Genomic DNA, 23,336 nt, shown 5'->3' with positions numbered 1-23,336 from the left:
ACCACAGCATTCTGCAGCGATACGCCATCCCATCTGATTTGCGCCTAGTGGGACTATCATTTGTTTTTCAACAGGAGAATAATCCAAAACACACCTCCAGGCTGTGTAAAGGCTATTTTACCAAGAAGGAGAGTGATGGAGTGCCTCATCAGATGACCTGACCTCCACAATCACCCGACCTCAACCCAATTGAGATGGTTTGGGATGAGTTGGACCGCAGAGTGAAGAAAAAGCAACCAACAAGTACTCAGCAAATATGGGAACTCCTTCAAGACTGTTGGAAAAGCATTCCAGGTGAAGCTGGTTGAGAGAATGGCAAGAGTGTGTATAGTTTTGATGTCTTCACTATTATTCTACAATATAGAAAAGAGTCCAAATAAAGAAAAACCCTGGCAAGAGTAGGTGTGTCCAAACCTTTGACTGGAGCTGTATATTGCTACAGACATGTTTAAAACTGGTCTCATGTGAATCACCCACATATACAATTTTATTTAATGTGGCATAAACCAAAAAGACAAATTCTCAGTCGAAAAAAATCAGGCAGAACATAGCTCCTCAATTCTCCCATGTCTTGTCAGGTCCCCTGACTGTGAAAATGTCTTTCTACAATGAGAGCAGTGGTATGTCTTCTCCTCCTGTGTACGTATTCTTTCATCCTTATTCAGATGCCTTAACCAGTTAAATCTCTTTCCACACTGGGAGCAGTGGTAGGGCTTATCCCCTACAGTGTGTGTCCTGTTATGCCTATTCAGGGCCCCTAACTTTGTAAAACTCTTTCCACACTGGGAGCAGAGGTGAGGCTTCTCTCCTGTGTGTGTTCTCTCATGCTCTTTTAAGTTCCCTAACCGAGTAAAATTCTTGCCACACTGGGAACATTGGAAAGGCTTTTCTCCTGTGTGTGTCCTCTCATGCCTTTTCAGGTCCCCTAACTGGGTAAAACTATTTCCACACTGGGAGCAGAGATGAGGCTTCTCTCCTGTGTGTGTTTTCTCATGTTTTTTCAGATACCGTATGTGGGTAAAACTCTTTCCACACTGGGAGCAGTGGAAAGGCTTCTCTCTTGTGTGTATTCTCTCATGATCTTTTAGGTTCCCTAACGTGGTAAAACTCTTTCCACACTGGGAGCATTGGAAAGGCTTCTCTCCTGTGTGTATTCTCTCGTGATCTTTAAGGCTCCCTATCTGGGTAAAACACTTTCCACACTGAGAGCATTGGAAAGGCTTCTCTCCTGTGTGTATTCTCTCATGCGTTTTCAGGCTCCCTAACCTGGTAAAAGTCATTCCACAGTGGGAGCAGTGGTAAGGCTTATCTCCAGAGTGTATTCTCTGATGGATTTTCAGGCTCCCTAACTGGGTAAAACTCTTTCCACATTGGGAGCAGTGGTAAGCTTTCTCTCCAGAGTGTATTTTCAGGCTCCCTAATGGAGTAAAAACCTTTCCACTCTGAGAGCAGTGGCAGGGATTCTCTCCAGGGTGTATTTTCTTATGTATTTTCAGGCTCCCTAACCTGGTAAAACCCTTTCCACAGTGAGAGCAGTGGTATGGCTTCCTTCCTTTTTTGTGTATACCTTGATGCCTTTTCAAGGTCCTTAACCGGGTAAAACTCTTTCCACACTGGGAACATTGGAAAGGCTTTTCTCCTGTGTGTGTCCTCTCATGCTCTTTTAGGTTCCGTAACTTAGTAAAAAAAATTCCACAGTGGGAGCAGTGGCGTCGTCTCGCTGGTTTGGACGTCTCTGTGCCTGGCTCCTCTGAGGGACTCTTCTCGCTGTCAGAATCTGGTCTCTCTCCTGCCAAAGACAAACAGGGTATTTAGTTAAATAAAGACCTGAATAAAACCTCCACATACATTTTACTTTGACATGTTAGTCATTTATAAGATCATTTTATTCAGAGTGCATCCATCAACATTTAAGCTGACATTCCCTGAAATCAACAACTAGAATTATAAATGTTATCGTTTATTACTGTTTTTTTAATATATTTTTCCAGACGGTTCAGATGCCTCTCTGTGGAATAAACGTCGTAACCCTAACCCATTCCAATGGACGGCAGTGTCCTAACCAAAACTCACTTCGATGGCGGCAGGGTCCTAACCCACTCCAATGGATGGCAGTGTCCTAACCCTAACCCACTACGATGGACGGCAGGGTCCGAACTCTCTCCAATGGACGGCAGTGTCCTAAACCTAACTCACTTGGATGGCGGCAGTGTCCTAACCCACTCCAATGGACGGCAGTGTCCTAACCCTAACTCACTTCGATGGCTGCGGGGTCCTAACTCACTACAATGGGCAGCAGTGTCCTAACCCTAACTCACTTCGATGGCGGCAGTGTCCTAACCCACTCCGATGGACGGCAATGTCCTAACACCTAACCCACTCCAATGGACGGCAGTGTCCTAACACCTAACCCACTCCAATGGACGGCAGTGTCCTAACCCTAACTCACTCCGATGGACGGCAGTGTCCTAACCCACTCCAATGGATGGCAGTGTCCTAACCCACTCCGATGGACGGCAGTGTCCTAACCCTAACCCACTCCGATGGACGGCAGTGTCCTAACCCTAACTCACATCGATGGCGGCAGTGTCCTAACCCTAACCCACTCCAATGGACGGCAGTGTCCTAACACCTAACCCACTCCAATGGACGGCAGTGTCCTAACACCTAACCCACTCCAATGGACGGCAGTGTCCTAACCCTAACTCACTCCGATGGACGGCAGTGTCCTAACCAAAACTCACTTAGATGGCGGCAGGTTCCTAACCCACTCCAATGGATGGCAGTGTCCTAACCCTAACCCACTACGATGGACGGCAGGGTCCTAACTCACTCCAATGGACGGCAGCGTCCTAACCCTAACTCACTTGGATGGCGGCAGTGTCCTAACCCACTCCAATGGACGGCAATGTCCTAACCCTAACTCACTTCGATGGCTGCAGGGTCCTAACTCATTCCAATGGGCAGCAATGTCCTAACCCTAACTCACTTCGATGGCGGCAGTATCCTAACCCACTCCAATGGACAGCAGTGTCCTAATACCTAACCCACTCCAATGGACGGCAGTGTCCTAACACCTAACCCACTCCAATGGACAGCAGTGTCCTAACCCTAACTCACTCCGATAGACGGCAGTGTCCTAACCCACTCCAATGGACAGCAGTGTCCTAACACCTAACCCACTCCAATGGACGGCAGTGTCCTAACACCTAACCCACTCCGATGGACGGCAGTGTCCAAACCCTAACTCACTCTGATGGACGGCAGTGTCCTAACCCACTCCAATGGATGGCAGTGTCCTAACCCTAACCCACTCCGATGGACGGCAGTGTCCTAACCATAACTCACATCGATGGCGGCAGTGTCCTAACCCTAGCCCACTCCAATGGACGGCAGTGTCCTAACACCTAACCCACTCCAATGGACGGCAGTGTCATAACCCTAACTCACTTCGATGGTGGCAGTGTCCTAACCAACTCCGATAGATGGCAGTGTCCTAACCCTAACCCACTCCAATGGATGGCAGTGTCCTAACCAAAACTCACTTCGATGGCGGCAAGGTCCTAACCCACTCCAATGGATGGCAGTGTCCTAACCCTAACCCACTACGATGGACGGCAGGGTCCTAACTCACTCCAAAGGACGGCAGTGTCCTAACCCTAACTCACTTGGATGGCGGCAGTGTCCTAACCCACTCCAATGGACGGCAGTGTCCAAACCCTAACTCACTTCGATGGCTGCAGGGTCCTAACTCACTCCAATGGGCAGCAGTGTCCTAACCCTAACTCACTTCGATGGCGGCAGTGTCCTAACCCACTCCGATGGACGGCAATGTCCTAACACCTAACCCACTCCAATGGACGGCAGTGTCCTAACACCTAACCCACTCCAATGGACGGCAGTGTCCTAACCCTAACTCACTCCGATGGACGGCAGTGTCCTAACCCACTCCAATGGATGGCAGTGTCCTAACCCACTCCGATGGACATCAGTGTCCTAACCCTAACCCACTCCGATGGACGGCAGTGTCCTAACCCTAACCCACTCCGATGGACGGCAGTGTCCTAACACCTAACCCACTCCAATGGACGGCAGTGTCCTAACACCTAACCCACTCCAATGGACGGCAGTGTCCTAACACCTAACCCACTCCAATGGACGGCAGTGTCCTAACACCTAACCCACTCCGATGGACGGCAGTGTCCTAACCCTAACTCACTCCGATGGACGGCAGTGTCCTAACCCTAACCCACTCCGATGGACGGCAGTGTCCTAACCATAACTCACATCGATGGCGGCAGTGTCCTAACCCTAGCCCACTCCAATGGACGGCAGTGTACTAACACCTAACCCGCTCCAATGGACGGCAGTGTCCTAACACCTTACTCACTCCAATGGACGGCAGTGTCCTAACCCTAACTCACTTAAATGGTGGCAGTGTCCTAACCCACTCCGATGGATGGCAGTGTCCTAACCCTAACCCACTCCAATGGATGGCAGTGTCCTAACACCTAACCCATTCCGATGGACTGCAATGTCCTAACACCTAACTCACTCCGATGGACGGCAGTGTCCTAACCCTAACTCACTTCGATGGTGGCAGTGTCCTAACCCACTCCGATGGATGGCAGTGTCCTAACCCACTCCGATGGACGGCAATGTCCTAACACCTAACCCACTCCGATGGACGGCAATGTCCTAACACCTAACCCACTCCGATGGTTGGCAGTGTCCTAACTCACTCCGATGGATGGCAGTATCCTAACCCACTCCGATGGACAGCAGTGTCCTAACACCTAACCCACTCCGATGGACGGCAGTGTCCTAACCCTAACTCACTTCGAAGGCGGCAGTATCCTAACTAGAGGTCGACCGATTATGATTTTTCAACGCCGATGCCGAATAATCGGCCGATTTTTTAAAATGTATTTATTTATTTGTAATAATGACAATTACAACAATACTGAATGAACACTTATTTTAACTTAATATAATACATAAATTAAAACAATTTAGCCTCAAATAAATAATGCAAAAACAATGTGTTGGAGAAGAAAGTAAAAGTGCAATATGTGCCAATATGTGTAAAAAAGCTAACGTTTAAGTTCCTTGCTCAGAACATTAGAACATATGAAAGCTGGTGGTTCCTTTTAACATGAGTCTTCAATATTCCCAGGTAAGAAGTTTTAGGTTGTATTTATTATAGGAATTATAGGACTATTTCTCTCTATACCATTTGTATTTCATATACATTTGACTATTGGATGTTCTAATAGGCACTTTAGTATTGCCAGTGTAACAGTATAGCTTCCGTCCCTCTCCTCGCTCCTACCTGGGCTCGAACCAGGAACACATCGACAACAGCCACCCTCGAAGCAGCGTTACCCATGCAGAGCAAGGGGAACAACTACTCCAAGTCTCAGAGCGAGTGACGTTTGAAACGCTATTAGCGCGCACCCCGCTAACTAGCTAGCCATTTCACATCGGTTACACCAGCCTAATCTTGAGAGTTGATAGGCTTGAAGTCATAAACAGCGCGAAGAGCTGCTGGCAAAACGCACAAAAGTGCTGTTTGAATGAATGCTTACGAGCCTGCTGGTGCCTACCACCGCTCAGTCAGACTGCTCTATCAAATCATAGACTTAATTATAATAAACACACAGAAATACGAGCCTTAGGTCATTAATATGGTCGAATCCGGAAACAATCATATCGAAAACAAACCCTTTTTTTTTTCAGTGAAATACGGAACCGTTCCGTATTTTATCTAACGGGTGGCATCCCTAAGTCTAAATATTCCTGTTACATTGCACAACCTTCAATGTTATGTCATAATTACGTAAAATTCTGGCAAATTAGTTCGCAACGAGCCAGGTGGCCCAAACTGTTGCATATACCCTGACTCTGCGTGCAATGAACGCGAGAGAAGAGACACAATTTCACCTGGTTAATATTGCCTGCTAACCTGGATTTCTTTTAGCTAAATATGCAGGTTTAAAAATATATACTTGTGTATTGATTTTAAGAAAGACGTTGATGTTTATGGTTAGGTACACGTTGGAGCAATGACAGTCCTTTTTCGCGAATGCGCATCGATTATATGCAACGCAAGACAGGCTAGATAAACTAGTAATATCATCAACCATGTGTAGTTAACTAGTGATTATGATTGATTGATTCATTGTTTTTTATAAGATAAGTTTAATGCTAGCTAGCAACTTACCTTGGCTTCTTACTGCATTTGCGTAACAGGCAGGCTCCTCGTGGAGTGCAATGTAAAGCAGGTGGTTAGAGCGTTGGACTAGTTAACCGTAAGGTTGCAAGATTGAATACCCAAGCAGACAAGGTATAAATCTGTCGTTCTGCCCCTGAACAAGGCAGTTAACCCACCGTTCCTAGGCCGTCATTGAAAATAAGAATGTGTTCTTAACTGACTTGCCTAGTTAAATAAAAGGTGTAAAAAAATATATATATATATATAATTTTTGTATTTATTTATTTATTTTTAATCGACAAATCGGTGTCCAAAAATATCGATTACCGATTGTTATGAAAACTTGAAATCAACCCTAATAAATCGGCCATTCCAATTAATTGGTCGACCTCTAGTAGAAACTGCAGTCATTTTCAGTATTCTTAGCAATGATTTAGGAATCCTTGTGAGTAAGTATTAGCTAGGTTGCCACTTGTTGTTCGCCTATTGAAATTGAACTTTAGTTCTGATAAGAGAATTATCTAATAAATGTAAATGAATCAATAAACCATGATGAATTATTAGTCATACAGCAGGTTTAATGAATAATCAATGTAATGATCAATGTAGGGATCGATTAGTCTGATTAGTTCCGGAAAGTCCAGGAACCACTGGAGAGGGAAAGAAATGTGTGTATGCAATTAGTATAGAGAGATAGAGAGACAGATGGTCAAGGGAGTAGAAGCTTCAAAGAGTCCTAACCTTGAGGGAAAAGAACAGGCTGAGCTCTGGATAGTGATAAACAAGTGTGTGAAGTCTATGGGGGATGCATGTCACCAACAGTTTGTGTGTAAATGCATGTGCGTAAGAAAGCAAGAACTATATAATGACTGTTTTGTTATCCTGACCTCAGAACGTTCTCATGAATAAAGCTACAGTAACCTTTTGCAGAAAGCTGAGTCCTTGCCTAATTATTTTAACCCATTGTCTTACAAACCTTGGGCATTAGTCAAGGCGAAATGATTATTGATTATTATCATCAAAGATAAAAATTCCTATAACAAGTTCATGAAAATAAATAATGTTAGCTAGTCAGCTACTTAACCCTGTTGCCCAAAGCTAACGTTATAAGCAGCCAGCTAGCTTCATCTGACTAGTGACGCTCGACCGGACTTGGTTATGTATTGTAAAGCTAGCCACAATAAGGATTAGTCACAATAGTGAAATTGCGGTGTGCCTTCAAAGTAAAAGTGTCATTGACAGTGAAGCAAATGAATACAAATAGTAGAATTATCCCACACTTTTATTTTGAAGGCAAAGTTCACTATACACTAATCCTTATTGTGGCTAGCTTCACATAGATGGGTCCGACCACCATTAATCAAATAAAAACTGTCTTATAAATGTAGGGTTATTTTAGATGACACCTAGCTATATAGTTAGCTAGCTACAAAGCTAGCTAGCTTTTCTTTTATAACCAGCATTGTAGGTGCGCAAGACAATTTGACCAGCATTGATGAATCGTTGTGGCATGAAATACAAGTGATCGTGTAATCAATGTCTAATAACTATGTAAAAAATGTATTTTTTACATTTAGGCACCCTTTCCAATTTTGACGGTCCATGACCTTGGCTGTCTGACTGACGGCAGAGTCGGAGCAGGTCTCTATGCTGATGATACGTCTGACTTTGAATGTGAGTTTGCATGACCTCAGCTCAACCTATTAGAAAACCGGGCCAGCCCATTTTGGTAGGGGGGCCAGCCATTACCCACTGATCTTAACAGGCCCCAGGGTGCGCCGGCCACGTCACCATTACCCACTGATCTTAACAGGCCCCAGGGTGCGCCGGCCACGTCACCATTACCCACTGATCTTAACAGGCCCCAGGGAGCGCCGGCCACGTCACCATTACCCACTGATCTTAACAGTCCCCAGGGAGCGCCGGCCACGTCACCATTACCCACTGATCTTAACAGGCCCCAGGGAGCGCCGGCCACGTCACCATTACCCACTGATCTTAACAGGCCCCAGGGTGCGCCGGCCACGTCACCATTACCCACTGATCTTAACAGGCCCCAGGGAGCGCCGGCCACGTCACCATTACCCACTGATCTTAACAGGCCCCAGGGTGCGCCGGCCACGTCACCATTACCCACTGATCTTAACAGGCCCCAGGGAGCGCCGGCCACGTCACCATTACCCACTGATCTTAACAGTCCCCAGGGAGCGCCGGCCACGTCACCATTACCCACTGATCTTAACAGTCCCCAGGGAGCGCCGGCCACGTCACCATTACCCACTGATCTTAACAGTCCCCAGGGAGCGCCGGCCACGTCACCATTACCCACTGATCTTAACAGGCCCCAGGGAGCGCCGGCCACGTCACCATTACCCACTGATCTTAACAGGCCCCAGGGTGCGCCGGCCACGTCACCATTTTAATTTTAATATACAAAATATATTTTTGTATGTGTCAATTTTGACCAGCCCACCCAACAAAAAAGGGTCCATCCCATCTGGCATATTCCAGAATTGCCAGATGACCAATCTGCTTCTGCATAGACACCTTGAAGCAATTTAGGATTGTTCACACAATAGGGACACCCATTGCAAACCCTTTGGTTTTCTCATGGAGCACTTATACAAATGTATCTAAATATTCGATTTTTAAAAACAAATTAAAAAGCTCTTTCACCACGTGATTTAGAAACATACTTACAACTGTCCATTATTCCTAACATAGAGGGATGTTGCACACTCTAGATTTGTAAAAAAAAAATAGAAACTTTTTAAGAAAATGTTTTTAAAAAGCACTTCCAATTTCAGTAGGTCCTTGGCCATGTAACCTAGACACCCCAACCCAACGTTGCATTGTTCACAGGGTCGGGACACACATTGCGCACCCTATGGTTTTCCCATAAAGTACACATTTTTCTATAAATACTTGAAACTTTCTATAGCTCTTCAACCATGTGACCTTGCAATCTTCAATGATTGAAGAGTTTGTGCCCCTGTTTTAAGACAGTAACATGACTTACTAGTATTAATCAGATCTCCCGTATCTTCCTCTTCTTGTCCCTCCTCGTCCTCTTGTCCCTCCTTCTCCTCCTCCTCTTGTCCCTCCTCTTTCAACGTGACAGTAATCTCTCCCTCTTCTTTCACAGTAACATCCTCCACTTTCAAAGTAACATATTTCTCTTCTTTCACTGTAACCGCCTCAGCCTCTACTTCCTGTTTTACTGTGACAGCCTCCTCTTCCTTCTCCTCTTTCACGACAGCTTCTTTCTCTGTCCAGCAGACCTCCTCATCTTTAGTAGGGGGGGAGTAGTTTAGTGAGCTCATGGTCGTGGATGTTAACTAGCTGGATAGCATTAGCAACTAACCTAAGGTTAATGCTAACTTAGCTAGCCACCTACCCGACAAACAACGTAATATTACATTAAATGGGCAACAAATAGATACGACAGAAGGATGTTTAAAACACAGTGAATAATATATACCAAAACAGACTACAGAGATGTAATGTTTTTGCATATGTCGGCTATGAAGGTAGCTGACTACTTGTTATTGTTGAAGAAGCGTCCTCCTGTCCACTAGATTATACGTCACACTCTGGCAGCATCACCTGAAAGACGCACATCGCCATCTGCTGACTGGAGTGGGTAACGCCGTTGAGGAAAATATTTTCAGACAAAACGTTTATTTTTTATTTAATTGAAGTGTGATATTATATGGAAACGTACAAAAACAAACATGTGATGATTGACTAGTGCAGATTTTTAAAGAGTGGGAATTGAAATACTATTGGTAGAGCATGGCTCAGTTGGTAGAGCAATTTCTTTCGTACTGGTCCCCCGTGGGAATCGAACAGTAATGCCAAGATTGTGGGTTCGATTCCCACGGAGGACCAGTACGAATGAAAATGTATGTACTCACTACTGTAAGTCTCTCTAGATAAAAGCGTCTGCTAATAGACAAAAAAAAGATGTGTATATATATATATATATATATATATATATATAAACAAGCATTTAAGACAATTTCATATTCATTCACTTAAACAGATGAACAGCTAGATCTATACTCCTCCTACATAGTGGAACAATTTATACATGTATATAATGACCCTCCACTAGTGGCTAACACTATTAAACAATATGAATACTTTTTGTATTCCGGAAAATATGTTGCATTAATCAAATCCTTTTAACAATCAGCACCTGTGTTTTCTCTGACATGGTGGAATAATACTGATGGGAACATGCACGAGGTAGTGAATGTTTTTCATGACAACATCTTATCAATGTTGTCAGAACACATGGAAATCAAATTGTCGGATGCCGCGTTAACGTGCCAGACATGTTCAACCAGTTAGCAAGTCAGACATTTCCAAATTTTCGAGTTCCGACTAGCATTTGAACGCTTTTTAGCCTTTTTTTTAGGGGCTATAAATCTGAAGCAACCATTTAAACTTAGTCTCGCCATCAAATATGGTAATTAGAGGAAGTCCAGTGGCATGAAGTAGGAGAAGATGGAGCTAATTTTCTCTCCGATTAAACATTCAATCTCAATATAGTTTTCTCTTCCCAAAAATAGAATATATTACCAACAGAGTGCACTAAGTTTTGTAGAGTTCATCCTTTATAAAATGTTTCTATGAATGTAGTTGTTTCGGAACGCAAGGGCGAATTGAGATATTGCACACGTCACAGAGTAGACGTTCCATAACGGAAAAATGCTAAAACTCGCCAATATTATGTTGCCAACATGTGTTCGGCTCTGCCGCAACTGCTTATTTGTTTTGCCCACTATGATTCATTTTTCTCCTATTGAAAACGACGGCAATGATAAATATTGGATTAGTTATCAGCGGGCGCGTTAAAGCAGATCACTTTTGTCAAGAAGTTGACCAACGTTGGTCACCGTCTTCAAAAGTTTGTTGCATTATGGGTATAACAACAACAAAAAATTCGAACATAAATAAATGAAATAGCCTACTTGCGACAATATAACTAATGTTTTTATTGTATTTATCTGGATGTAATGTTATGCCCCATGTTAAAGCCTACAGTGTTTCTTGTCTGTAACATTGTTGTCACCAAACAAATTCTACCATTGTTGATTGTCTGTTAATTTTAAGTGTGACTGAAATGTAATACAGTACATATTGTAGGCTACACATGGGTTATTGCCAATTTTAAAGTCATGAGGTTTATTCAGTGAAATTGTATTCTACAGCTCAATGTTAAATGAAATGTAATTTTAGTCAGTAATTTCACTTGAATGCACTGGGTCATATTGTTTACTCAGTAACTAATGTGAACTGATGTACATGTAGTGTAATCCTGTTCTGTACACTGGGTCATATTGTTTACCCAGTAACTAATGTGAACTGATGTACATGTAGTGTAATCCTGTTCTATACACTGGGTCATATTGTTAACCCAGTAACTAATGTGAACTGATGTACATGTAGTCTAATCCTGTTCTATACACTGGGTCATATTGTTAACCCAGTAACTAATGTGAACTGATGTACATGTAGTGTAATCCTGTTCTATACACTGGGTCATATTGTTTACCCAGTAACTAATGTGAACTGATGTACATGTAGTGTAATCCTGTTCTGTACACTGGGTCATATTGTTTACTCAGTAACTAATGTGAACTGATGTACATGTAGTGTAATCCTGTTCTATACACTGGGTCATATTGTTAACCCAGTAACTAATGTGAACTGATGTACATGTAGTCTAATCCTGTTCTATACACTGGGTCATATTGTTAACCCAGTAACTAATGTGAACTGATGTACATGTAGTCTAATCCTGTTCTATACACTGGGTCATATTGTTTACCCAGTAACTAATGTGAACTGATGTACATGTAGTCTAATCCTGTTCTGTACACTGGGTCATATTGTTAACTCAGTAACTAATGTGAACTGATGTACATGTAGTGTAATCCTGTTCTATACACTGGGTCATATTGTTTACCCAGTAACTAATGTGAACTGATGTACATGTAGTCTAATCCTGTTCTGTACACTGGGTCATATTGTTAACCCAGTAACTAATGTGAACTGATGTACATGTAGTGTAATCCTGTTCTGTACACTGGGTCATATTGTTTACCCAGTAACTAATGTGAACTGATGTACATGTAGTCTAATCCTGTTCTGTACACTGGGTCATATTGTTTACCCAGTAACTAATGTGAACTGATGTACATGTAGTGTAATCCTGTTCAATTAAAGAAATACACTGCTATCATATCCATCAATTAAAGAAATACACTCCTATGATATCCATCAATTAAAGAAACACACTGCTATGATATCCATCAATTAAAGAAACACACTGCTATGATATCCATCAATTAAAGAAACACACTGCTACGATACCTCTTCAACCTGAAAGGGGTGGGGCTAGCCCTTTAAATGCCCCCATCTGCAGTCATCAATCCTCTCTCAACCAAACCAGCATGGAACCCTAGAGACGTGTTATTGACTGTGAGTATGGACCAGCATGGAACCCTAGAGATGTGTTATTGACTGTGAGTATGACATGAATGTGGTGTGTGGTGGCCAAGGTATCTCTTTAGTATTGTTATAGTAGATGTATATTGTTTGTAGTTACCTCTGGTTAAGAGTGCTAAGTGATATTCAAAGCCTGTTTATTGCTAGAAACATTACCAAGTGTATTGTATATAGTTTTAGAACTTTGTTGAAGTGTATTTCATTTAGTGCCCATGTGGATATTCCTTGTTTGACCCTGTTTCGGTTTCCATTCAATATCCTAGTGAAACCATCCTTACATCTACAATCATCTATCCACCCTAGTGAAACCATCCTTATCTCTACAATCCTCTATCCACCCTAGTGAAACCATCCTTAAATATACAATAATTTCTCCATCCTTACATCTACAGTACAATCCTCTATTCACCCATAGAAGACCAAAGAGCAAAACCTGTTTTAATAGAAGGTCAAAAGGCTACCCAGAGATACCCATTGTGTTACCTCCTACCATTCTACCCAGACATACCCAGACTTTGAGCTATTTTTTAATGTCTCAAGATGATTTTTTTTTAAGTAGGCCTATTTTTATAGGAAGATTTCATATAAACTATTTGATTTCAGGTGGCATAAAGAAAAACCCAAATGATCAGTCAAAAACAGAACACAGCCTCTATCACCTTGTGTGATTTCATCTTCTCTAACTGGTTAAAACTTGTTCCACAGTGGGACCAGTGGTAGTGCTTCTCTTCTCTGTGACCCCTCATGTAAACCTGGTAAAAGTATTTTCATATTAGGAGCAGTGGAAAGGCTATTCTCCAGAGTGTATTCTTTTATGTATTTTCAGGTTAACTAACATGGTAAAACACTCTCCACTGTAGGGACATAAGGCTTTGTTCTCAACTATCTTCATACCATCTATTTGAGAGAACCCTTCACCACACTAAGAACATTGGATAAGCTTTCCCCTGTGTGTATTCTCTTATGCTCTTTTATGTACCGTGACTTAATATAACTCTTTCTACACTGGGAACATTGGAAAGGCTTTTCTCCTGTGTGTGTGTTGTCTCATGAGTTTTTAGGTCCCCTGATCGTGAAAATCTCTTTCCACAGTGGGAACAGTGATAAGGCTTTTCTCCTGTGTGTGTCCACTCGTGCTTTTTTAGATGCCCTAACTGAGTAAAACTCTTTCCACAATGGGAACATTGGAATGGCTTTTCTCCAGTGTGTATTCTCTCATGCCTTTTCAAGTTAGCTACCACGGTAAAACTCTTTCCACACTGGGAACATTGGAAAGGCTTTTCTCCTGTGTGTGTTCTCTCGTGAGCTTTGAGGTCCACTGATCGTGAAAATCTATTTTCACATTGGAAGCAGTGGTAAGGCTTTTCTCCTGTGTGTGTCCACTCATGCTGTTTTAGGTTCCCTAACTGAGTAAAACTCTTTCCACAGTGGGAACAGTGATAAGGCTTTTCTCCAGAGTGTATTTTCTCATGCCTTTTCAGGTTAACTAACACGGTAAAATTCTTTCCACACTGAGAACATTGGAAAGGCTTTTCTCCTGTGTGTGTCCTCTCATGCCGTTTTAGGTACCCTAACCAGCTAAAACTCTTTCCACAGTGGGAGCAGTGATGTTGTCTTGCTGGTTTGGGCGTCTCCAAGTCTGGTTCCCCTGAAGGACTCTTCCCGCGGTCAGAGTGAGAGTCTGGTCTTTCTCCTGCCAAGAACAGACAGAGTATCTAGTTAAACAGAGACCTGAATGAAACCTCCACATGATAAAACGGTCTTCCTATGAGGTTTAATCCAGACTAGATCCCTCAATAAAAGAAAGCTTGTTGTGACAAAGTGGATGTAGGGTAAATCCAATACATTTTTGAAAGCATCCCTTTTGATATATTTATTTTTTTAAATGACATTTCCATACATGTTTGCCAATGGAAGTAGTGCTCAGAAAGTGACTTTTTGGACTTCAATGCCAAAACATACAGGAGATAAATGTGCTCAAAGTTGACCCATTTTACATACCCCACCATACCATGAGACATTCATGTCTTCATCACTGGAAAAGATAAACAGTTTGAGTTTGATATAATTTAAAACCTTCCATACAGTGTTGTCAAACTATTTGATTATTTCTTGATTTGTTTTATAAAAATGATGTACTAGGTTGCTTTGCTGCCTCTGGTACTGGGGGCCTTGAACGTGTGCAAGACATCATGAAATCTGCAGATTATCAGAGTGGCCAAAAACTGGGTCTCCACTGAAGGTTGTGGCTCTTCCAGCAGGACAACGACCCCAAACACACATGAAAATGCACCCAGGAATGGTTAAGAAGAGACGCGGGACTGTTCTGGAGTCACCAGGCGTCCAGATCAGAAACATTAAAAGCCTATGGTGAGAGCTGAAAACAGCAGTTGGTGGAGGACACAAATGTTACATCTAATATATATATATTTTTTTTATAACTGAGCAAATTTAAGGTGTGTGAGTGCAAACTTGAATGTTGTGAAAATTCTGTGCAATTTCCGGCGCACGTTGACTGAAGGCTGTACCCGCTTTAAGTTACAGTTAACAAATCAAATCAAATCAAATCAAATCAAATTTATTTATATAGCCCTTCGTACATCAGCTGAAATCTCAAAGTGCTGTACAGAAACCCAGCCTAAAACCCCAAACAGCAAGCAATGCATGTGAAAGAAGCACGGTGGCTGGGAAAAACTCCCTAGGAAAAACTCCTGAGAAAGGCCAAAAACCTAGGAAGAAACCTAGAGAGGAACCAGGCTATGAGGGGTGGCCAGTCCTCTTCTGGCTGTGCCGGGTGGATATTATAACAGAACATAGTCAAGATGTTAAAATGTTCGTAAATGACCAGCATGGTCAAATAATAATAATCATAGTAATTGTCGAGGGTGCAACAAGCACGTCCGGTGAACAGGTCAGGGTTCCGTAGCCGCAGGCAGAACAGTTGAAACTGGAGCAGCAGCATGGCCAGGTGGACTGGGGACAGCAAGGAGTCATCATGCCAGTGGTCAAGTACGCTACTGTGGCTATTTGATCATAATGTAGGCCTACCAGAGTGGCCTACCATGGAAAAAATGCATCCCATAACATTTTAACATGGAAATAGCTGTTCTATTGTTCAGGCTACAGTAGCAGCCAAAGTGTGGTGTTCAATGTAGGTCTACATTCCATGAGACTTTTGGAGAGAAAAAAACATCAGGGCTTTACATTAACCTGTTTATCCACTTGTCCTTCAGACAAGGAGGTGAATGAAAATGTTGTGTTGTTTGATGCAAGAAACCAATTTACAAAATAAAATGCATAATTATTCCCATATCTTTATTACAGAGAATCAGACACATTATGCTACCCTCTGCCTATTGGCTACTTAGCTACTCACTGCCCCTAAGACAAAAAAAGCTCTTTACCTGACTCTCTTTTCAAAGATGGCTAGAAATGTACACATTTTGTGCTCTTGAAGGAAACAATCCCTCCCCTATTGCTGACTACAAATGATCTATAACTGGGCTAATAACTCACTAATTAGCAAACGATATGAACAAATGCACAAATGTGCCCACGTGGCTACATGCAGCTCTCGCTTTGATCTCAAAACAAGCGCATCTACTCACGACTGCTCATGCTGTAAACACAGTCCAGTTCAAAATGAACAGCGCAGATCCATATATGGCAATTGTTTATTTGCATATAGGCCTACTGCAGCTCTGACTGGTTATGGCGCACCGGTCTGTGTAGAGTATGGGCCTGAGTCGTGCCTGTCAATACAATAGCGTTCTGCCTACAACAAAATCTCTCGCGTAGTTAGTTTTGCATACTAATTCTTGCATAATTAGTTTTGTTTCGTTACATTGCATTGAAAGTTGTTCATATACACCCCCAGGAAGAATATGACACTTTTTGTTTTACAATTTCTGACAAGCGAGCACTTAGATATGGTCATTTTCACGTTTTTATAAATTCTTATACTGTTTGGGAATTACCTATACTGAGGCATTTGTGAACATTCTATAGCAAAACAGAGTGGGAAAGTGGTCGTGTGTTTGGAGAATGAATAGACTCTGTAGTAAATACAATCTTATAAAAACATCTGTCTCGTCCAGGACCAGAGTCTACACGGTGCGCTATAGCCAATCAGAGCTACAGTAGCTCTTTATACAAACGAGCCATTTGCTACACGGGCCCTGACATCATTCACTTTGAACTGGACTGTGTGTTTACAGGCAGGACCCAGAGTCTACACGGTGCGCTATAGCCAATCAGAGCTACAGTAGATCTGTGTGTTTACAACTGTTGATCTTTAGAACACATTTGGCAAAAAGCCACAAAATGCACCTGGATGGATTTCTGTAACTATGGAAACACCACGGGAGTCCTCTTTACATTTGGGAACTTTACAGTCCTTTTGATCAAACAGCCATGAAAAGGTAGGCTATATTTCCCTATATGCACAACAACAAGAAGAACAACTAATGCTAGCCAGACCAAGGATGAGCTAAAATCTAACAAAGGAACATTAGATAAAACCCTCTCAAATGTCAAAATTGCACTGATAAACGATGGGTATGCAATAGTAACCAGCCTGTTTGTCCTTCTGCAGCTTCTCTGCCAATGTATGCTTGTCCCAACCAAGCACCCAAGCTAACTGGCTAAAGTTGGCTAGCTACTTCCAGATACAAATGAGAGAAGACCTCACTCGGAACATTTTCCTCATCCTAGCAGAGCTGGTTAAGCTGTTTACATGTTATCTAGCCGGTTCGTGACTAACTTACTTTTTTTGCCAACGTTTACTGACACCGGCCATATTCAACGGGTGTTGGCGTGTTCGTAAAATCATCAGTTATTCTGCGCTCTGGCACACTCAGACGAGAGTGCTCTGAAATCGGAGTAGCTAGCCAGGGTGAATGTCTGAAGAGATATGCTAACTGGATAACAGTCGTTCAAGTTCAGCATAGCTAGCTAGCATAGTGTTGGGTTATATTTCATTAAACTAGATGTGTTGCATAGCATATGAATACATTAATGTTAAACATAACAGGTTTGTATTGCATTAACATAGAATAGATGTGACTAACTGGAGGGTTGCTGGGCAGCTAGGGTGTAGGCTGAGTAGACTCGTGACACACACAATGCCTGGTTGTGAAGCCGCTCAAGGACATGTGTTCGTGAGGAACTGATATAGGGGAGAATAACTGTAGCATAATAAAAAGACTGTCCTTGGGGTTACTGACTTTTGGGTGAAAAACACGAAGATAAGCTGGAAGACAACTACGCCTGGCAACAGTGATGTGCCAAGAGGCTGGGACCAGCCTGTGCGCCTGCGATAGGCTGAGCAAGTCTAAACCACGCTCAGCCTCTACTCTGACAGGCCCGCTCTGAGCAGGAACTATCTGTCAGAGCATTAAAAAATAACTTTGTGTTTGAACAGTTAGTTCTCTGTTTGCCCTGCGAGGTGTTACAGTGAACCCGTATATACGAAAATTGCATTTACCATTTATTCTGCTTGACTAATTCTATTAATAAACAGCTGAAAATATATTTAGTAGCCTAGTGTTAAATTCTGTTCTGATACCAGATTCGATTGACGCAACCTAACAATAGCAATTCGCATTTCTTGCTAGCTAACCAAATGACACCGATATCTCTAGCTGTGTAGCCACCAAAAAAACGATGAGGGGAAAAGTCAGTCACTCACCCACTCCTCCAATGACATGACATCCTCCCAGCACCTAGCTAGCTAAGGTTAGGCTCCATGTTTTTAGCATGCTAAATAAAGAGCTACATACATAGATACGCTAGCCTATTAGCCACTGACTTGTGATCATTTGCCTTGCTAATCTGATTGTATTGACATTCCCAGCCTTCATTACATTCATCTGTTTTTGTCCAAAATATTGAGTCATTGAAACTGAAACAGTGCATCCCGAATGGAGGCAGCAAACAATGTACCAGGCCAGCTGTAATTTACAACCTGATAGCAATATGTTTTGGACTACCAAGAAATGTATTGGTGAATTATATTAATCATGCATTGAACTGCATCCATCTATTCTACCAACAATGCCTTAGTGTACATCATGGAACGTTGAATCAAGTAGAACCTATTTTAAAAACCTCATATAGAGTTGGTTTTGTAGCATAAACTGGGAATTTGACTGATATTATGATTGACTGTTTCCTTCATATCTGCAAAATAGTTAAAAACACTACCAGTTCCATTTCAAAGTGGCAGAAAAAAAATATCCACAACTAAATATAAGTGTTGATATTAGTTGGCAGGGGCCTTTACTTCAACATTGTGTTTTGATGTATTTCTGATACCTTCTAAAGGGGTCTCAGAGGTTCTCTAAGGTTCCCCTTTTCATCTGTTTGACAATAAATCAAAGCCTTTACTTATTCCTAATTTATAGGGATGGAAAATGGTTCAAATGTACATATGCCTTAATTTAAAAAAATATATATATACAATCTCTTAGCTTTCATTTGATACCCAATTTCACATGAACTTCTCGTTGGTGCTCATTGGTCCTTTTACATGGAAATGACCATATCGGTTTTACCATTTAGAAATGAAATCTAGTCTCCCCATTTAAAAGGTGTCAAAAGTACTTGGACAAATTGACTTAGGCCTGTATGTGTATTAAAGTAGTCAAACGTGTAGAATTTGGTCCCATATTCATAGCACGCAATGACCTCATCAAGTTTGTGACTCAAACTTCTCGGATGCAATTTGCAATTTGCTTTGGTTGTGTTTTAGATTATGTTGTGCCTAATATAAATGAATGTTAAATAATGTATTATGTCATTTTGGAGTCACTTTTATTGTAAACAAGAATAGTACATGTTTCTGAACACTTCTATATTCATGTTGATGCTGCTATGGTTACAGATAATCATGAATGAATCATGAATAATGATTAGTGAGAAAGTTAGAGGCATGAATATCATACCACAAAAAAATTCTAACCTACCCTGTTATTGGTAATGGTGAGAGGTTAGCATGTCTCAGGGGGTCTGAGGTTTATGCCTCTGTAATGGTGAGAGGTTAGCATGTCTCAGGGGGTCTGAGGTTTATGCCTCTGTAATGGTGAGAGGTTAGCATGTCTCAGGGGGTCTGAGGTTTATGCCTCTGTAATGGTGAGAGGTTAGCATGTCTTAGGGGGTCTGAGGTTTATGCCTCTGTAATGGTGAGAGGTTAGCATGTCTCAGGGGGTCTGAGGTTTATGCCTCTGTAATGGTGAGAGGTTAGCATGTCTCAGGGGGTCTGAGGTTTATGCCTCTGTAATGGTGAGAGGTTAGCATGTCTTAGGGGGTCTGAGGTTTATGCCTCTGTAATGGTGAGAGGTTAGCATGTCTTAGGGGGTCTGAGGTTTATGCCTCTGTAATGGTGAGAGGTTAGCATGTCTTAGGGGGTCTGAGGTTTATGCCTCTGTAATGGTGAGAGGTTAGCATGTCTCAGGGGGTCTGAGGTTTATGCCTCTGTAATGGTGAGAGGTTAGCATGTCTCAGGGGGTCTGAGGTTTATGCCTCTGTAATGGTGAGAGGTTAGCATGTCTTAGGGGGTCTGAGGTTTATGCCTCTGTAATGGTGAGAGGTTAGCATGTCTCAGGGGGTCTGAGGTTTATGCCTCTGTAATGGTGAGAGGTTAGCATGTCTCAGGGGGTCTGAGGTTTATGCCTCTGTAATGGTGAGAGGTTAGCATGTCTCAGGGGGTCTGAGGTTTATGCCTCTGTAATGGTGAGAGGTTAGCATGTCTCAGGGGGTCTGAGGTTTATGCCTCTGTAATGGTGAGAGGTTAGCATGTCTCAGGGGGTCTGAGGTTTATGCCTCTGTAATGGTGAAAGGTTAGCATGTCTTAGGGGGTCTGAGGTTTATGCCTCTGTAATGGTGAGAGGTTAGCATGTCTTAGGGGGTCTGAGGTTTATGTCTCTAACTTTCTTAGTCATCAATATTCACAATTCATTTATGATAATCCGTAATCCTGGTAGCATGTAGAAACATATTATATTCTTGTTTACCCTCCAACAAAAGGTTGGAGGGTATTCTGTACTGTCGCCTCATGAAACATTTGAGCTCAAATCTAAAACGGTGGAGTATAGAGGCTAAATTAAAAGTTTTAGCGTCACCTTGCAGTAGTGAAAAGTATGTAAGTAAAAATACTTTAAAGTACTACTTAAGTCATTTTTTGGGGTTATCTGTACTTTACTATTTATAATTTTTTTACAACTTTTACTCCACTACATTCCTAAAGAAAATAATGTACTTTTTACTCCTGACACCCAAAAGTACTTGTTACATTTCGAATGCTTAACAGGACAGGAAACTGATTCAATTCACGCACTTATCATACTGCCTCTGATCTGGCAGACTAACTAAAACACAAATGATTTGTTTGTAAATTATGTCTGAGTGTTGGAGTGTGCCCCTGGTTATCAAAAAATGTATTAATTAAATTGACAATTGTGCGGTCAGGTATGCTTAATATAAGGAATGTGAAATTATTTAAACTTTTACTTTTTATACTTCAGTATATTTTAGCAATGACATTTACTTTTGATAGTTAAAATATTTGGTTTTAAATATACCTAAGACTTACTCAAGTAGTGTTTTACTGGGTTACTTTCACTTGAGTAATTTTCTATTAAGGTATCTTTACTTTTACTCAAGTATGACAATTGGGTACTTTTTCCCACCACTGTCACTGATGGATGAGTTTGGAGAAAGGTAACCACTCTCAAATTCATAGACAGAGCTATGGATGCAAGGACTGACCATGCCTGAGATCAAAATGACAATTTCAACCACGTTTTGAGGCTATACAGTGTTTGTTTACAATTACATTGTTTACACACAATGGAGTACACCAGGTTTGGGTTCTGGTGAGGTAGGACAGTTGAACTAAGCTCATTGGGTATTTCTAAGTTATATTCTCTAAGAATCAATGGCTAGGCCTCTGTATCATTCATTTAAAAGTCCAAACATGTAGGTACCAATCGCAGATTTCCCATTTAACAATTCCTACGGTACTGAACAACATATTTAATTGTAAAACTATGGTGGAATGCCCCTTTGGCTTTAAAACCATACATTAATTCAACAACTGAGTTGTGTGTCCGTGTTTAAGACAATACTCACTAGTGTCAATCAGATCTCCAGTCTCCACTTCCTCTCCTTCAACCTCCTCCTTTTTCACTCCCAAAACATTTTCCTCCTCTTTTATTGAGATAGCCTCCTTTTCCTCTTTCACTCCAAAAGGTTCTTTCTCTTCTTTCACTGTAACATCCTCCTCTTCTTTCAACGTGAAAGCCTCCTCGTCCTCCTGTTTTTTTCTGAAAGCTTCTTCCTCTTCTTTCACTGTAATATTCTCCTCTTCCTCTTTTACGACAATGTTCAGACCCAGAGCTTCTTTCTCCGTCCAGCAGATCTCCTCTTCTTTAACAGGGGAGAAGTATCTTTGTGAGTTAATGGTTGAGTGTCTTTGTGAGTTCATGGTTGGGCTACCTAAAATTAGCATTAGCCTAGTGCTAGGCTCAGTATAATCAACCTTAACACATGTGTAAACTTAACAAGCAAATTACACCGAGATCAATAGACACAAAAATGGTCTAAAGAGCTTCAATGTTTTGGTTTTACGTTGGCTAGCTACGGAGTGGCGACTGAATGAATCAGTAGCCGTGTTGTTGTTGAAGAAGCGTCCCGTGTCACGTGGGCCACTAGATTCTTCTTCTTCGATGAGGTTTAACGGCAGTTGGCGTGCAATGTTGCATTACCGCCACCTACTAGACTGGAGTAGAACTCAATTATACTTGCGTTCCATCCCTGCAGTACAGTTGATAACCATTGCTATAAATTGGAAGATGGCATCGGAGGAGATGGCTGCTGTTTTATTGTCTCTTAACCAACCGTTCTATTTTGTTTGTTTTTTCACGTTGTTCGTAACTTGTTTTGTACATAATGTTGCTGCTTCCGTCTCTTATGACCGAAAAGAGCTTCTGGACATCAGAACGGCGATTACTCACCTCAAATTGGACGAATCATTTTACTTTAATGAGTCGGATGGGAAGGATATACTCCAAACACCCAAACAGACCCTCATCACAGTCATTCGTTTGAGAAGGAAACTGAGATTTCGCGGAAAGAGATCAGGGTGCCTTGTGAGGATCAGGCCACGAGTGGCTAACCTGCCTTTGCCCTCCGTAATGCTAGTTAACGTTCAATCGCTGGAAAATAAATGGGACAAACGGAAAACACTTATATCCTTCCAACGGGACATTAAAAACTGTAATATCCTATGTTTCACCGACTCGTGGCTGAACGACGACATCAATAACATACAGCTGGCGGGTTATACACTCTATTGGCAGGATAGAACTGCAGCCTCTGGTAAGACACAGGGCGGGGGCCTGTGTACAGTCATGGCCAAAAGTTTTGAGAATGACACAAATATACATTTTCACAAAGTCTGCTGCCTCAGTTTGTATGATGGCAATTTGCATATTCTCCAGAATGTTATGAAGAGTGATCAGATGAATTGCAATTAATTGCAAAGTCCCTCTTTGCCATGCAAATGAACGGAATCCCCCAAAAATATTTCCACTGCATTTCAGCC

The 23,336-nt window shown here is 42.0% G+C and overlaps 2 protein-coding genes across 2 annotated transcripts; both read right to left on the bottom strand.

Annotated features, from left to right (window-relative positions):
- Window positions 1–462: 462 nt before the first annotated feature.
- On the bottom strand, window positions 463–13,226 carry LOC115178605 (gastrula zinc finger protein XlCGF26.1-like). Its single transcript, XM_029739859.1, has 3 exons — window positions 13,217–13,226; window positions 9,234–9,350; window positions 463–1,789 (listed from the first exon to the last, which is right to left on the bottom strand). Exons 1-3 carry the CDS (start codon window positions 13,224–13,226, stop codon window positions 537–539), a joined length of 1,380 nt encoding a protein of 459 aa, XP_029595719.1. The 3' UTR covers window positions 463–536.
- On the bottom strand, window positions 11,381–22,454 carry LOC115178152 (gastrula zinc finger protein XlCGF17.1-like). The gene is made up of 2 exons (XM_029739192.1): window positions 21,863–22,454; window positions 11,381–14,426 (listed from the first exon to the last, which is right to left on the bottom strand). Exons 1-2 carry the CDS (start codon window positions 22,239–22,241, stop codon window positions 13,705–13,707), a joined length of 1,101 nt encoding a protein of 366 aa, XP_029595052.1. The 5' UTR covers window positions 22,242–22,454; the 3' UTR covers window positions 11,381–13,704.
- Between the last annotated feature and the right edge of the window lie 882 nt (window positions 22,455–23,336).

This window comes from Salmo trutta, chromosome 38 (assembly GCF_901001165.1).
Source record: "Salmo trutta chromosome 38, fSalTru1.1, whole genome shotgun sequence".
In the NCBI taxonomy this organism is placed as follows: Eukaryota; Metazoa; Chordata; class Actinopteri; order Salmoniformes; family Salmonidae; genus Salmo; species Salmo trutta.
Note: the sequence above shows the minus strand (reverse complement) of the source record. Positions and strands in the feature narration are given on the sequence as shown.